The following is a 17,639-nucleotide window of genomic DNA, read 5'->3' as shown; positions in this document are numbered from 1 at the left end:
GTAATATCTTCAGTTTCTGAGACATAAGTATCCTCATTACAGGCATTCAACCCATTTTTCGCCCCTTTTTACCCCTCCTATTGGGATTTTCCGAAAACAAAATTTACACGTTTCCTTATTTTTAAAGGAGATTTTAAATACCAATTTTTACATCTGTAAACTTTTGAAGTTTTAAGATGTAGATACACTCATTTTAAAAATTTACCCCCCTTTTCACTCCCCATTATTTGGATTTTCCGAAAACGAAAAAAATACCTGTTACTTTATTTTTATGGTAGATCCCAAATACCAATTTTCAGGATTGTAATATCTTCAGGTTCTGAAATATAAGTAGCCTCATTAAAGGCATGAAACCCATTTTTCACCCTTTTCCACCCGGATTTTCCGAAAACAAGAAAATACGTTGTAGCGTTTTCATCGTCCTGATAACGGAATAAAGGATGTCATACGATGTTAAAAGTTTGCCATGCACGGTAATGAGATCGTAAAGATTATGTAATTGAGCTATACATCTAAAAAGAACGAATATATTAAGTGAAATAGGCCGTGATTTCAGAATACATATAATACAGACGCATAAAATTAAGGAGGCCATGCATGTGACGGCAAAGATGTTCATTTGGCGAATTAAGTATGCCTAGGTCATGGAGTTAGATGTAAAGTTAGAAAGGATCCATGCGGCCGTGATAAAAAAATAGAAAGTTTTTAAAATTGTTAAAAAAAGAGAAAGAGTGTGAACAATAAAAAATTTGGTACGCAAAACTTCGAAGTAAGTTTATCCACGAAAAAAAATAATCCTCGCGGAAAGAAGGGAAATATTTCAATTAATAAGAACTGAAGAACCTGCACAGTGAAGAAATTTTAGAATTACACCTATATCTGATCAAATATCGAGGCGGAAAGTCAGAAGAAGTTGAATAGTATCCGGACAGTAGTCGGAATATAGACCGAAGGCCGTTACGAAATACCAAGTCAAATTTAACGTATTATAGGTAGATTGGCTGGATTAAAAAAAAAAAAAGCTAATTTGATAATTTACCTGTTTAAATCTGTCACAAGGAATTGACATTGAATTTCTGACATAATAACCTGAAACAAAAATATAATCTAGATTCTTTGTAGAACATTCTGAAGGATATGGACGTGATATTAATTGCCATATTGGAAATGTGTCTTTCACATATGACTAACGGCTACAACATGAGAGGCTAAATCGGAGATGGAGCCGACTTTCCGACATAGACCGCCCAGCTGTTCCTGCTAACCCGAGTTTTGAGACTACAACCTGATGGTGACGTAACAGATGTTGGGGACTTTTTACGCAGCCCTAAGATGACAACATCGGAGCCTAACCCAGTCATCTAACATCAGCAGCCGCAAGCTAAGTTCCAAAGAATTATTTTATTATCTTGAGACTAATGTGTCGTAGACGTAGTATTTAAATATTTGTAGTGAACATTGGTATGTTGCTTGTTATGGAGTTCTTTGTGATGACATCTCAGTCGATACTATCTTTGCAATGAGATTATCCTAGTTGATTTATCATTATGGGAGTAGGTATTTCTTCCAGAGTTTATAATCAATGTCATAACATAGGAATGTTTATAATTGAACAAGGAGAGATTTAAAGTGATGTTTTTAACCATTATGGGATTGAAACAACGTATACAAAGAGACATATCCCAGACGTAATGTTTTAAAGAAGATAGTTGATTTCTGAGTAACTTAGATCTGGTTACTATTACGACGCGATGACATGTGAGTAAATATTAACTTGTTTAGTTTATACATGTGTTTCATTTACAGGATAACGTGTTCATGTGTATTACAAATGAAACTTACCCAGAAATGTACCGTTGCAGTACATTAATGATATGTTAAGATGATTTGCCGCCTAGTTGGAAATGATAAATGTTTACGTAGGGAAGTTAGGATTTGAGTGACATGTTGATGTGGTTTTACGAATAATTATTCGCTGAGATATATTTATGGGAATGAATGACGAGATGATATGATAATTAATATTGGTAAATGGAGAGATAGATATGCTTATGGATAATTTTGGTGGTAAATACGACGTATTACTGGCCAATGGTGATGTTTGACATATGCGGCAAGATATTAAAATGGTAATGCGAGATATATTGGGTTAGTGGTACATGAATACAATGAAATACATCGTAGATTTCGTATGTGGGTTACCGTAAACTGTCTTCAGATTAATTATCCAAATAAGAAATAAATAAGGGGAAACTTGTTGTTTTCATAGAGAATGTGTCAACGTTGAACTGAATGTTATTTGAAGTTTGGTATCGAGAATGTATTTAATTGATAGAGCAACTTCATAATTTGAATCTCTGCCACAATTAAATAAAATAGGTTACCAAATACATTCCTACGAATTTTATGATACTTGATTGGACATTGGTGAAACCATAAATCATGATAGGTATAATTTCTATTTGAACTACGATAATAATTGATCTTTATACGATACCTACATTTAATTTTAGGATGTTATCTGAATATTTTAACCAAATGACATGGTCAAAGTGACCAATATTTTTCATTTAATGATCGATATATATTTGAAATAGCCATTTTGAGCTGTTATATACTTGGAACTTACTTGCAACTGTGACGTTATAATATTGGAAGATATACATTTGTTAGTGACAGAATATCAATTTAATATCGACGAAAATAAGCATTTTATTTTATTTTTTTTTAGAAAGAAACAAGAGCTGATGGACTCAGATTAAGCATATTTATTATGAAATTTACTAAGGCTTAGGGACTTAGATTTTTTTTAACCTATATTAATTTTTCTGCTTATCAATTAATTGTCATTATTATTATTATTATTATGAGATAATTAATTTCAGAGAATATTTAACTACATCCTCAACAGATAGAATATGTACCTACGATTTATGTGATTAAGAGAATTTCTTCTTTATTTTTATGATGCGGATAATAAGTGCAAGAGGATCAATTGAATCACATTGTAGATGGATTAAATTTAAATATTCCATATAGAGAGGAGGAAGATAATTGATGTAAATAAATGTTATCAGATTTTCTTTTATGATTCTAGAATCATGAAATAAACTATAGATTATTCAATTTAGAGGTTATTATTGAAGATAGGCTAATATTATGGTATAGATGATTTTGAATTAATTAATTTAAAAAAATTTTTTTTTCTTTCTTTTCTTCGAATGATTTGGACTTGGACAACTTAACATTGATTCCGGTGGATGGTATCGATGGTAATTTATTAAAAAGGAAATGCGGTTTCCCAGTTGACCTCACGTAAAAATAATACTATTCACAGATGCATTTTAATTATCCCTGAGAGGTGTCGCATGGCAATTTAAGGATTATCCTATCGATAAATGTGATATGAGAAATGAAGATTGCGATAAATCGCTTAAATTTTATGATGCGGATACTGTTTATTCAATGAATGTTAGAAGCGAGCATAGCTACCGACACTTAGCATCGTTTTTTTTAAAATGCATTGATCCATTTAATGATCCGTAGAAGTGATGGTTGGATAAGGGGAAAATAGCCGGAGCAATTGTTGGGTTGCCCAATATGGTGCAAGAAAGAAATCCCCTCAGGATGGTGCAACGTGTTTGTTTATTTTTAAAGGAGATTTTGAATACCAATTTTTACATCTATAAATTTGAAAAGTTTTGAGATATAGATACTCATTTTAAAAATTCACCCCCCTTTTCACCTCGCCATGAATTGGATTTTCCAAAAACAAAAAAATACGTGTTTCTTTATTTTTAAAGGAGATTCTAGACACAAATTTTCAGGTCTGTAATATCATCAGTTTCTGAAATATAAGTATCCTCATTAAAGGAATTCAACCCATTTTTACCCCTCCTATTGGGATTTTCCAAACACAAAAATATGCAAGTTTCTTTATTTTTAATGAAGATTCTAAATACCAATTTTTACATCTGTAAACTTTCAAAGTTCTGAGATATGGATACACTCATTTTAAAAAATTCACCCCTTTTCAACCCCCCCCCCCCCCCGCTAATTGGATTTTCCTCAAACAAAAAAATACGTGTTCCTTGATTTTTAAATGAAATCAAAAGTACCAATTTTCAGGTCTCTAATATCTTCAGTTTCTGAGATATAAGTACCAGTATCCTGATTAAAGGCATTCAACCCCCTTTTCACCCTTTTTCACCCCTCCTATTAGGATTTTCTGAAAACAAAAAAATACGTGTTTCCTTATTTTTAAAGAAGATTCTACATACCAATTTTTACATCTGTAAACTTTTAACGTTTTGAGATATAGATACACTCATTTTAAAATTTCACTCCCCTTTTCACCCCCTTACTGATGGAATATACAAAAATCCTCTCTTAGCGACACCTACATCTTAATATGAATGTATTCCCAAAATTTCATTTCTTTATGTCCAGTAGTTTTGGCTTGGCGATGATGAATCTGTCAGTCAGGACAAGTTACTTTATATATCTATATATTGTACCAGGAAAGCCTATGTCCTGGCCCATATCAATCGAAAGAAAAGTTATTCCAGCATAAAATATCCGTCCGACGTACGAACATTTAAATAAAGGAATGTTCCAGCAGGTGCCAGACTTCACGAGTGCCCTAGGCGAAGTCAAGTGACGTCACCTGTCGCTCGAAGCTCACCTCCCCTAGAAATATTTTTCCAAAAGAATTTTCTTTTCTCAAGCTTTTCAACACCTTAACCAATTTCAACGGGACAAACGCTGAATTGTAGCGGACGTCATAAAAGTTAATCCCTGTGAATTTCCAATTAATCCATCCCATGGTTGTTGAGTTATAATAATTTAAAGTCTAAGAAAATTATACACTCACGGTCACATGGCCAAGATAAACCACCCCTCCCAGCGCCGGCATATATATGTCAAGGCTAACAAGCAGAGCAGCGCAGTACAAGGACGAGTACACAGATGTGTGTGAGTGAGACAGGGGAGAGACCGACCCTCGTACAGTATGTCCGCGCAGTGTCACGGTGAAAGTACTTGCCGTAGCGTTTCCGGAACACGAAGTTATATCGCCGACAAAATTATAAACGACGTTGCACTGTATTTACTACATCGCGTCGCGACTACAGTCTAATTCTAATGACATTTGAGAATATAATACGAGTGAACTTATTGAAGTGCAAATACCAAATATTTAACGTTCACAGAATATATCATTATGTGTAGACTTAGTTTACTTCACATGATATTGAACTTCTACAGAAACTAATGTGTAGAATTACCAGAACTCATTTCTTTTCGAGTATTGAACTGTATTTCTTTATTCACGCCATATTAGTATACGACTTACAGTAGTAATCTGGGTGAATACTAAGAACTTTTTCTGAGGTAATATGACATTATAACAAGATAATCAGAAAATAATCCTTAGTGACTTAATGACCGTGTTCAAAGACTGATTATAGACTATGATTTGCCTTTTCAAGTGTGAACTGTGTAATTATGGACGTTTCAGTAATGACTTTAAATAGTATTTCATACAGAAGGACTGTGATTATTCATTTAACGTCTTAAAGTTCAATGACGCCATAAACTTGTGTTCAACAATAAATGACAGTGTCAGTGATAACTACTCGCACTAAGTGAATTTTTCGTGTGTGAAAAATCACCTTAACGAGCTGCAATTCTACACGATCCAGTTCCAGCCGTCATCACCTCATCGGGGGACGTCAACATGGTGTGTTAAGGGAACATCGCCGACCCTGATTCTCCACGGAACATTCCAGACGTCCATCCTTCAACATTTGTAGCAACATTTCTTTCATTAAGTGAGTAGTAACAAACTGACTAAAATTTTCTCATTAATTTTGAACAGTGGAAACTTCAGTGCCGCGTGTGAACAAATATTTCAGAGTTCTCATAGTTTCTCAGAAGTGATTAATTTAATTTTCATATCTCACAGAAAGACTTTAGGCTTTTCAAGTGTGCTATACATCAAGGTTTACAAACTGAAAAACTGAAAACTTTTAACAGAAATTTAATTTCTCATGTCAATTTGCAATTACAAGTGTGTGCTCATATTTAGAAAGACTTTAGGTGGAAATCTAATACCTCGTCTTCTCACATATGAAAGACTTTGGAATCAGTGATATTCATTTAATTTTCATGAACAGAATTCAGGAAGATTATGTTCAAACTTTTAATTTCAATGCCAGATTTGAGTCCAATAATCATATTGCAGGGTGAAGAATTAATAAATTGTTTAAAAATTTTTTTTAACCATCTATTATTCGCTCTGCGAGTCTATCCTACTCCGTATCGGCTCCAAAACCAAGTTCCACTCCCTGAGGTCCTACTCATGCCCTTTCCCCAAAAACTTTTCCTGGTACAATATATATAGATATCAATCTTAACTACAAGCACTTAGTCAAGCAGCTCGTCTCCTTTCTCCCAAGTCTTCCCAGCCCAACCTTTGCAACATTTTTTTAATGCTACTCTTTTGTCGGAAATCACTCAGAACAAATAGAGCTGCTTTTATTTGGATTTTTTCCAGTTCTCAAATCAAATAATCCTAGCGAGGGTCCCAGACACTGGAACCATACTCTTGTTGGAGTCTTACCAGAGACTTACATGCCCTCTCTTTTACATTCTTACTATATCCCCTAAACACCATCATAACCATGTTCAGATATCAGTGCCCGTTATCTACAATCCCATTTATGCGCTTACCCCAATGAAGATCTTTCCTTATGTTACAACCAGTGGTGGCTTGTGACAAAATTTTTAGGGGGTTCACAACAACATTTTTGTTCATGTCTTAAATCAGCAAAAAAACTGACATAGGTACATAAATCACTTCACTTAAAGTTCTTTGTACGGTTTCTTTTTCACAAATAATATGGCAGAACCCTTGTAACCGAGGGTACATTTTATATTAGACTAATCTGTTAGTGTAAACAAAAGTAAAATTCATAATAACTACTACACTGCGAATACTGAAGGATGCGAGCACTATTCTTGCTTTTTAAATAGAACGAAGTTCACCTGGGTGCTAGTGTAGAACAAAACCAAACCCCATGGCCTACCAAGCGACCACTGGTCATCCCAGCAGCCTGTAGATTATGAGGTGTTGTGTGGTCAGCACGACAAATCCTCTCTGCCGTTATTCTTGGATTTCTAAACCAGGGCAGCCATCTCACCGTCAGATAGCTCAATTGTGATCATGTAGGCTGAGTGGACCTCGAACCAGCCCTCAAATCCAGGTAAAAATCCCTGACCTGGCCGAGAATTGAACGCGGAACATCCGGGTAAGAGGCACGCGCACTACTCCTACACCACGGGGCCGGCTGTGTTAGTGAAGAACAAAAGTAAAATTCATAATAACTTTACTGCACTGCGAACATTGAAGGATGGGAGCACTATTCTTGGTTTTTACATAGCACGAAGTTTACCTGGGTATGACGAGAAGCTTAGAAATAACGTGTACCGCATTTACCAGTCGATTTTTAAAAATAATTGTTTCCGAATTGACCACAATACACAACATTCTCTGCATTATCTCGGTTAAACAGGGTTCTACTGTATCACATGTTAATTATTCTAGTCTTGGAAATTGTAGACAACACTAGCACAGGGAATTCAATACTCGCATTTTGTGTGCGTGAGAATTTTCATGTTTATTTATTTTTGCACTCAAATGAGCAAGGTCTGTGCACCCAGCTGAATTCCATACACTTCTTTCTATGTAGAACAATAAACAGGGCAAACAAAAAAGCGCATTCCTAGATTTACAGCAACAGACCCACTTGCGTGTTTCGTACACTTCTCTCTTAAACTTACGCCTATACTCGTGTTTGTCAGTTTTTGTAACTTTTTCAACAATCAAATCTGGTCTGTCTGGTCCAAGCCTTTTTATTTCTAACTTATCCTGATAGGTTAATATTTCCCTGGTTAAAATTACGTGAACTCAATTTATTTCCTCTTACACAAAGAATACCATAGTTACAAACCATAAAAACCGAGAAGCAAAACACAACACCCAAATTTCACTTGTAAAGATTTTCCAATCACAAGGTAAAGCAAACTTCTTCCCGCGCGATTACGAACACCTGTTCGCAATGAGCTAGAAAATGTCTATTCAGAATTACTAGCGAAATCTGCCGGTAATGTAATGCAATAGTAGCTCCTGGGAGGCTGTGGCTAATCAGAATAGGGGAGGTGGCGGACCCTTGTGGTCAACTGTAATACTGCAACTGGTTTGACGGTGGCTCTAGACAACAAGGCACGTACCTTACCGTGCTCCTCCGTAATGGGAATGTCAGTGCATAAACCACAACGTCATCTGCTTTGCGCATGAGTATAGTCTTCAGCACAATAGCGCATTACCCAGTGTGCTCACTGCACTGTCAGTCAAAACGAACAACTGTCAGTGTAACGGAGCTTCGATATAAGTCGAATGCTTTTGATTGTCGAAATCAGGTCAAAAGAAAGGAAAGTTTAAAATTATCCACAGTGCGTAACGATGTATTAAAACTGGGTGTTCACGTGCTCATGTGCTCCCGAGAGCCTACCGCCACTGGTTAAAACCTAGGTACTTACAATCATTCCCATAAGTAACCTTAACCCCATCAACACAGTAATTAAACCAGAGAGGACTTTTCCTATTTGTAAAACTCACAACTTGACTTTTGACCCTGTGTATAATCATACCATTGCCCACTGTCCAATTAAGAACATTATCGAGGTCATTTTGCAGTTGTTCACAATCTTGCAACTTATTTATTACTCTATACAGAATAAAATCACCCCGCAAAAGGCCTCATCTCTAATTCCACTTCTTTACTTCTATCATTTACATATATAAGAAAACATACAGGTCCAATAATGCTGCCTTGAATTCCCCTCTTAATTATTACAGGGTCAGATAAAGCTTCACCCACTCTAATTCTCTGAGTTCTATTTTCTAAAAGTATAGGCACCCATTCATTCACTCTCTTGTCTAGTCCAACTGCACTCATTTTTGCCAGTAGTCTCCCATGATTCATTCACCCTATCAAATGCCTTAGATAGGTCAATCACAATACAGTTCATTTGACCTCCTGAATCTAAGATATCTGCTATATCTTGCTGGAATTCTAAAAGTTGAGCTTCAGTAGAATAACCTTTCCTAAACTCGAATTGCCTTCTATTAAACCAGTTATTAATTTTGCAAACATGTCTGATATAATCAGAATGCTTTCCCAAAGCTTACATGCAATGCACGTCAAACTGACTGGCCTGTAATTTTCAGCTTTATGTCTATCACCCTTTCCTTTATTCACAGGGGCTACTTACTATAGCTACTCTCCATTCATTTGGTATAGCTCCTTCATGCAAACAATAATCAAATAAGTACTTCATATATGGTACTATACCCCAACCCATTGTCTTTAATATTATCAATTCCAGTCGCTTTTCTAGTTTTCAACGTTTGTATCTTATTGTAAATGTCATTATTATAGGTAAATTTTAATACTTATTTAGTATTAGTCACCTCCTCTATCTGGACATTGTCCATGTAACCAACAAGCGTTACATACTGCTGACTGAATACTTCTGCCTTTTGAAGATCCTCGCATAGACACTCCCCTTGTTCAGTAATGATTTCTGGAATGTCCTTTGAACCTGTTTCTGCCTTAAAGTACCTATACATACCCTTCCATTTTTCACTAAAATTTCTAGCAATTATGCCTGCCATCATGTTATCCTTAACTGACTTCTTTGCTAGATTCAATTTCCTAGTAAATTCCTCCCTCCTTACTTCCACAGCCATTTCTAACAATTTCTTTCAAACCTGCACCTACTTCTCACTCTTTACTTCTCTGGGTCTTTAAAATTCCTTACCACCTCTGAAGGTACAAACCTGTTTTCACATTCCTAACAATTGCTTTAAACCCATCCCAGAGTCCGTTTACATTTTTATTTACCGTTTGCCATAGATCATAGTTAATTAAAACTCCCTCATGCCTGTTTTATCAGCCATATGGTACTGCCTAATAGTCGTACGGTACTTCTAAGACCTTCCTTTCTATCACATTTATGTTTAACTACGACAAAAACAGCTTCGTGATCACTAATTGCATCAATAACTTCAGTTTCTCTATAGACCTCATCCGGTTTCACCAGTACCACGTCCAGAATATTCTTCCTTCTAGTTGGTTTTATCACTTTCTGAATCAACTTTCCATCCCATATTAACTTATTTGCCATTTGTTGGTCATGCTTCCTGTTATTCGCATCACCTTCCCAATTGAGATCACCTGCTACAATCATATTCCTTTCTATATAGTTTCCCACATTGCTGATTATCTTATCAAATAATTCTGAATCAGCATCAGCGCTACTCTTTCCCTGTCTGTACACTCCAAAGACATCAAGTTGCCTATTATCTTTAGAAATGAGTCTTACACCCACAACTTCATGTTCATCATGTAACTTTTTTGTAGATAACGAATTCTTTCACCAGAATGAATACTCCCCCTCCCACCATTCCTATCCTATCTCCACGATACACACTCCAGTCCCGTGAGAAAATTCCTGCATCTATTATATTATTTCTCAGCCATGATTGAACTCCTCATAAGTATATCTCGTAAGTTTATATCTATTAAATTACTTCATTCTATTCCTTTAAAATACTTCTACAGTTCAACACTAACATTTGTACGTCATCTCTACTTGACTTGCAGATCCCTGTACCCTCATCACCGCTCCCTAGACCACCCTGTCTCCCTGAATGTACCCCCCTATAAACTTTTTAAACAAATTTCCTAACTTATACGTACCACTGCGATTTAAGTGAATGCCATCTGATTAAAGATCCCTACCTCCTACCCACCCATTAGGAACTAGAAATGTCACTCCCAGTTTCCCATTTAAATCCCCAATCACCTTCCAGTCAGTATCCCTCCTACGTAGTATTCCACTGATAATAATCTTCACTTCCTTTAAACTTCACCTGTGCTGCATTTACCAGATCACACACATCCCCAATTATGTTGGTACTTATACTTGCTTGCCTTACGTTGTTGGTATCAACGTGAAACACTACCACCTTCTCCTTTCTCTCCTCCTCCTCCTCCTCTTCTACTTTCCTCATATATCCCATACATATATGGGCTTTGCGAAGTAGACAATGTATCAAAATGTACTACGTATGGGTTTCGTGGACGACACTTGGCGTTCGGCATATAATGTGTTAAAAGCATAATGACATCTTTAATTCTTGAAATATCATCATCAGATTCTATCACTACACAATGATTCTTCTTCTCCTCCTCCTTCCAATTTTTGAACAGTAGGAAACTGGTTTACTGATTCATCTTTTCTTCCTCACCCAGAATTGTTTAATACTTTACAATGAGGATCCTCATCCTTTCTTCTGACCAGATGGTCTTGGCCTTTATATGTTGTTCCTGGAATGTCTTGAATTTTTCTTTCTTTCTTTTCAAGCTCCTCAGCTTCCATTTTCTTATTCCTTTTCTTATCTTTCTAATTCTGAGCTATATAGTGCCTTTGTCTTGACAACTGTTGTAGTTTATTAGATCGGAGAAATAAAAAACTACTTGAGATGAACTGTTGCTTGGCTTGGTATTATCACACCTGCCAACTTTTAGAAATCAAAATTAGGAATGATTTTTAATTCTTGGATTTCATCACGTATACTGCACGGCCTTGGTGAGAAAAGGACAGTTATAATGCAAATGGACAATTAAATACAAAATCTTAAACTATGTAAGCATAATAATGGTTACGAGAAAATGTACCTAATCATTCTCATTTATGATATACACATACGAATAATACTTATATCACACCTACATGGAATAAAATGCATAATAGTTTCCTTTAAACTGTAAAATGAACGGAAATTCAGTTTTATAAGACACCTCAGAAAACTTGGAGATAACATCTGTTATGTTTTGTGACCATAATGTGAAGAGAAAATATCAGAAAATGTCACCAACACAACTCTCTGAAATACATTCGACTCATTAAAATTATGAAGTAAGAACGAACACAAATGCACTGAAATTCGAAACTACCACAGGCAAAACAGATCAATATGCCTTATACTTTATTAACATATGACTTTGACAGGAGAAAAATCACAGAACCGCAACAAAAATCACGTGGTCGACAATTTCAAAGAAACTATACACAGAAACGATGTTACACACACAATAACAAACTCTTTCGTCTCGATTAACTGAATTCCTAGGACGCGCTAGCCTCTCTTGTTTGTAGGACGATTGCCATCCCCATTCCTTGTTGTAAAGCCCACACGCTGCTGTGGTGAGCGAGAATCATGATATAAGCCTACTCATACGAAGGCGACGGACAATACACTCGCAAAATAAAGCATCAAATAAATACCCTTGAAAATGAGGTTGCATAAATTACACAAGCACATAAGAATTTATACTTTATCCTAGGAGAAAAGCATTGACCGAACTGGAAGTTATATTGGTAAAAAATAGGAAGAAGTTAAAATAAATTGGAAAAACGGAAGAAGAGTTAAAAAACGGAAAGTTTCCGGGTAATTCGGAAGGGTTGGCAGGTATACATTATGTAGCATATTTTTCAATGCACTTGGCCGCTCACAGTTACCGACCTGAAAGAAGTTTTCACGGGAAATTGACGCAGCTTAAATTGAATTTAAAATATGAAGATTTTAAACTCATGTGATTTACATAGCTGTTTATGAAAGATGATAATTTACACATTTCATTACTGTGTCATTTAGCCAAACTGTTGATTGTTTCAATTCACTCCTGGATTTCCCTTGTAACGTCTGCTGTGAGTTTTTTTATATTTGGCCTATTTCAAGTAATTTCTGGGTTATTTACAAATTGTATTAATTTTAATTATCTCAATTTGTGGGACACCCTGTATGCATGTGTCTATTCTCTGAGACTCGCACAAAACCCAGGCTTCAAGAAGTATCCCAGGATAAGATAACTAGCATAACATTAAAAATATAAATTAGATTGGCTTAAATAAAATTGAAAAATAACTGTGCGGTCACTGGTCATTAATTTTGCTGTGCTGTTTCCTGTTGCACCAACCAGCGCGGACTACCTTTGGGAAGGGCATCACAGGAGGAGCTTTGTTCCGTCTTCGGGATCATGTAGAGCAGACGTGTTGTCTGGGAGCCCTGTGCTCCACAGGGAGCTCTGGTTTTCCTGGAGTAAGCAAATCTTAAATTTCCTAATGTAACTTAATTTATCTTAATTTAATTTGTCACAGGAGTCAACCAATCGATCTTACTAACATGAATCTAAACAAATTTACGATGGTGTAAAGGTGTTTTACATCCATCCTCACGTTTGCACAAGGCAAGCTTTTCTAACAGTGTTGTGTTAAGCTTGGCCACAATAATTCAGCTTTAAATTGTTTTCATATGACCTGTATTTTTCTTTAGTGAAGGTAATCTCCTCACATTATCAATTTGTAATTTCCTTTGAATATTGACCCATTCTGTGCAGTGGACTCATTTACTTTTACATCGTAACTTCAGTTTCATTTGATGTGTATTGTAATTCGAAAGGTATTTTCTTTCAAGACTAGTACCAGCAAGATCATTGTATAAAACTTGAACTTAATTACACTTGGGTTTGTATTTCTATGTTCTGTTTATGCTAGTGTTCTTTATTTCCTTTTACATAGCGTTTTTTATAATAATTAAGTATTAATTGGATTATTCTTAGGTTGAAGTTTTGACCACAAACGTCCTTCGACCCATAACCTTGTATGGTTCGTTCTGTCTTCCACAGCCCTGGGCTTTAGTTGCTGTGAATTTTACCTTGTTTAATTTTGATTTCATGATACGGTTTTAACTTCCCTTTCTACTGCTTTTCCCACACCTGTGAAGTCCTGGGTGCGAACTGCATCGCACATGTGGATTTGGCCCGGTTTTACAGTTGGATGCCCTTCCTGACTCCAACCTGAAACGGAGGGATGTAATCACTATTACGTGTTTCTGTGGTGGTTGGTAGTGTGGTATGTCGTCTGAATATGAAGAGGAGAGTGTTGGACGGACACAAACACGAAGTCCCCGAGCCAAAAGAATTAATCAGAAGCGATTAAAATCCCCGACCCAGCTGGAAATCGAACCCGAAACCCTCTGAACCGAAGGGAGTACATTGACCACTCAGCCAACAAGTTATTTTCATGTTTCAATTTCATTCTTTTATAATTGTTATGTTGAGTGCCAACAGTCACCACACTGTATCGAAAGTTTTCTTTTTCCGGGGTTCTCCAAAAACGGAGAATTGAGGCTCTGCTTTACGTCGTAATTAAGATTCATACTGTTATTTGACTTGCCCACAATATGATCTCAATGACTAATCTCACCTGACTCCTGAATTCCTTGAACTGTTTGCAAACTCCTTTGAGAACAAGTTCAAACTCCTGTTCAGTCGTGTTGGCAACCAGAATATCTCTGAGGTGGACAATCAACTGCTCACACAGCTCACATGGAAGGTCTTCGTCATCCGTTCTCACCATACCAACAGTCGACTCGTGAATCACTTCAATGCTTTTCTGTCAAAATAGAAGGTACATTTATTGACAATCAACAATATTTACAACACAGCACATAGTAACTACTTCTTTGACAATGACACTAGATTACATAATGCTGAAGAATACCTTGTGTTCTTCCCTAATATTGGGATGCAACCGGTAAGTACATGTCAACATATTTTGTTTAGCTATATTGAACTTACATCCAAACTGAAAGCTATAATACACAATTTTCTTTCAAAGAAAAGAAATGCTGATAGTGATAAAAGGAACAAATTATATGTAATGGAAATAGACAAGAGATCAGTGATACTGTGAAAGCACACGATGATAGAGCACACAAAAAAGAAAGACGTGATTTCAAAATTTTGGCTGCAGCTTTCGTCTTTATCTATGCAACTTGTGAAAATTTTAATTTATGATTTCCACCTTTACAATACTGTAATTAGAGTAATTTGTAATTTTGTTACTTTCATTGGCCTGTCCCAGTCTTATCCTTCCTTGGCTTTGACAACATGAAAGTGACAGGTATGAGCGATGCTATAGAGCATCCAGTGTTAAGAAAAGACTACAGGCCTTATAGGCCTGCTGCCTTCCACTGTTGCCATACTCGCTCACTCGCCGCGGCTCGGACACTGCTTGTGAAATACAGTGATGACATAAAATTATATATCGGCTTGGTACAGCTGTTGCAAGACTAATAATAATGTAAATGCTAGATTATCTCCAGTCATTAATGAATTAATGACATTACAGTCATGACATTTCGTTTTGCCATAACGTTTCTAAGGATAATAGCCACTGACTATCATTCGAAATAGACTAAGAGTTTGAACATGCAGGGATGCGAACTAAATAATAATAATAATAATAATAATAATAATAATAATAATAATATGCATGCCCAGAAACCGAAATGATTGTCTTGTTTCTTATATCTGAGAAAGTTTCATGATCGTTGTTGCTTTAAGGGAGCGCAGTGCCGAGTCTATTAGCCCCCAGAAACATTTCATTATTAAGGCAAGTAGTGTGTGGTTACAACACAGGAAGCTGACGGCGAGATATCTCTATCTCGGTGATGTATCCTTCAGCTAATTTCAGATAAATTTATTCGTAAGTGACAACAGATGCAAGGGCTTCATGTTTATCACAAAATACGATAACTTAAATATTCTTCCACAACATAAAATACAGAATGCCGAATGACCTATTCGTATGATTTCTTAAAATCAGGTAGTTCGGGGTTGCTGTTTACAGAAGTGAGGATTGTGTTCAGAGTTGGCGGTTCATCTCTAAAATTGAATTCATGAACAGTGCTCCATATTCCACTTCTGACAAAATCGTCGTATTTAATGAGTCTGGAATTACTGCGAATTAACTTTTTCCTTTCCCGCTTCTTGCTGGGACTCTGGAATAGCCCTTCCCTGGCTTCCTTCCTTATTTTGAAGGCAGAAGACCTCGAAATTCCTAAAAACTTTGCGGCTTTATCTACTACCCAGTTTACACTTCGTCCTGGATGCTTTGTTTTCAAATATGAAAATGAATTAAGCACCATTTGCCGTTCTTTTCTCCTGACAACTTCACTACTTCTCCTTTTCACATGTTCAGCTATAATTTAAATGTATTACTTGCTGATTGATTATATTAAATACTAAACAGAAAAAGACAATACACGATACATACAACAAAAAGCAATGCAATACACGAAAAATGAAACACAATATACTGTATTTATAACAAAACGCTATGCGCCGCAGGAAGACGATCACTTCACTCTGCCGAATATCTCCCTTACATAAGCAATCACTGTAATGAGTGACACACACAAAAAGGGAAACATGCCACAATGACCTCACCAATGATGATTCGCAGTGGTTAAGCTGAGTTATTACACATGTTGATTACTGTACACACTTCTGCACTACACGCTGAAATGTGGCGTGCAATGCGACAAGCATGGCCGGCTGTTCCGTGTACTGAACCGCATATACGATATTTAAAAGGATAAACTCAAAGATATCAAAATGATTTTCCATCTTCTTTAGTATTCTATGGCACAACCAATGCTTGTTTCATAAGAAAAACATTTTGATAGGAATTCATTATAATTTTTATATATACATGTAGAACTAAATTGGGTAACACCAATAGAAGTAAAAGCCCATAAGGCCTGTAGTCTTTTCTTAACGCTGGATGCTCTATAGTAATGCCATTTCTTGTGCAGCACACAGTCCCCGTTATGAATGGTGTGAAAATGTTGCTCATTGTGTTGGCTGGTGCATTCATATTACATGTTATAAACCCCATTTTTGGTCCATATTGAAAATATACAGTTGAAAAATAATGAAGGTGTTCACTAATCCACCTACTTAATACTTTACTTCCTCTTATCGTTGTTACATAAACACAATAACACTTATTTGGGACATGTTTCGCCCTCAATTTAAGCATCTTCAGCCTAAAATAAACTTCAAAAGTACATATAATATTACAAATAGAAGCTAAAAGATTAGCTAGTTATTAAAATTTGGTACATATAATGTGAATATTGATACATTATTAAAAACATGTTAATGGAACACTGTCAATGATCATACTAAAACTATCTTGTCAGAGACTAAAACTTCTTCCATTAAAAATACGTAGTTCAATAAAATTGTTTGTGGATTACCAATGTGATAATGCTTAATGCCAAAAAAATGAGGGCGTAAACATAAGCACAAAAACGTATGTCATGTATACAATATGTTCAAGGCCGCTGCTAAAGTCGTAAGGTTGAAGGTATTCAACATTCAAAGGTAGATATACGTAAAGGCGAAACTGAAGCATCAGTAGAATTACTGTCGAAGAAGTGGCCCTTTGTACAGATTGGAAATAATGTCAGAGACCTTTGTCGAGAAATGTCTGTAGATTCTGGAATAATGTTCAGTGTTTGTTGAAAGTTGTTGCTTGTTATCTACAGTTGTGTTTGTAACCGCCCTTCTGTTGGCTCCGAGTCTTGTATTGTAACAGTTACAATAGAAGCTAAAAGATTAGCTAGTTATTAAAATTTGGTACATAATGTGAATACT

General features: G+C 36.0%; 1 protein-coding gene across 1 annotated transcript in view; it reads right to left on the bottom strand.

The window, feature by feature from the left end:
- The window catches only part of Sap-r (Saposin-related), a 203,795-nt gene that overhangs the window by 110,580 nt on the left and 75,576 nt on the right, over positions 1 to 17,639 (bottom strand). Inside the window, exon 7 of the mRNA XM_067152173.2 lies at positions 14,398 to 14,586. Coding sequence (XP_067008274.1) covers positions 14,398 to 14,586 — 189 coding nt within the window. The remainder of the gene's footprint in view (positions 1 to 14,397; positions 14,587 to 17,639) is intronic.

Source organism: Anabrus simplex, chromosome 8 (genome assembly GCF_040414725.1).
Source record: "Anabrus simplex isolate iqAnaSimp1 chromosome 8, ASM4041472v1, whole genome shotgun sequence".
Classification (NCBI taxonomy): Eukaryota; Metazoa; Arthropoda; class Insecta; order Orthoptera; family Tettigoniidae; genus Anabrus; species Anabrus simplex.
The sequence above is the reverse complement of the archived record's forward strand: the minus strand, read 5'-3'. Positions and strand labels throughout refer to the sequence as shown.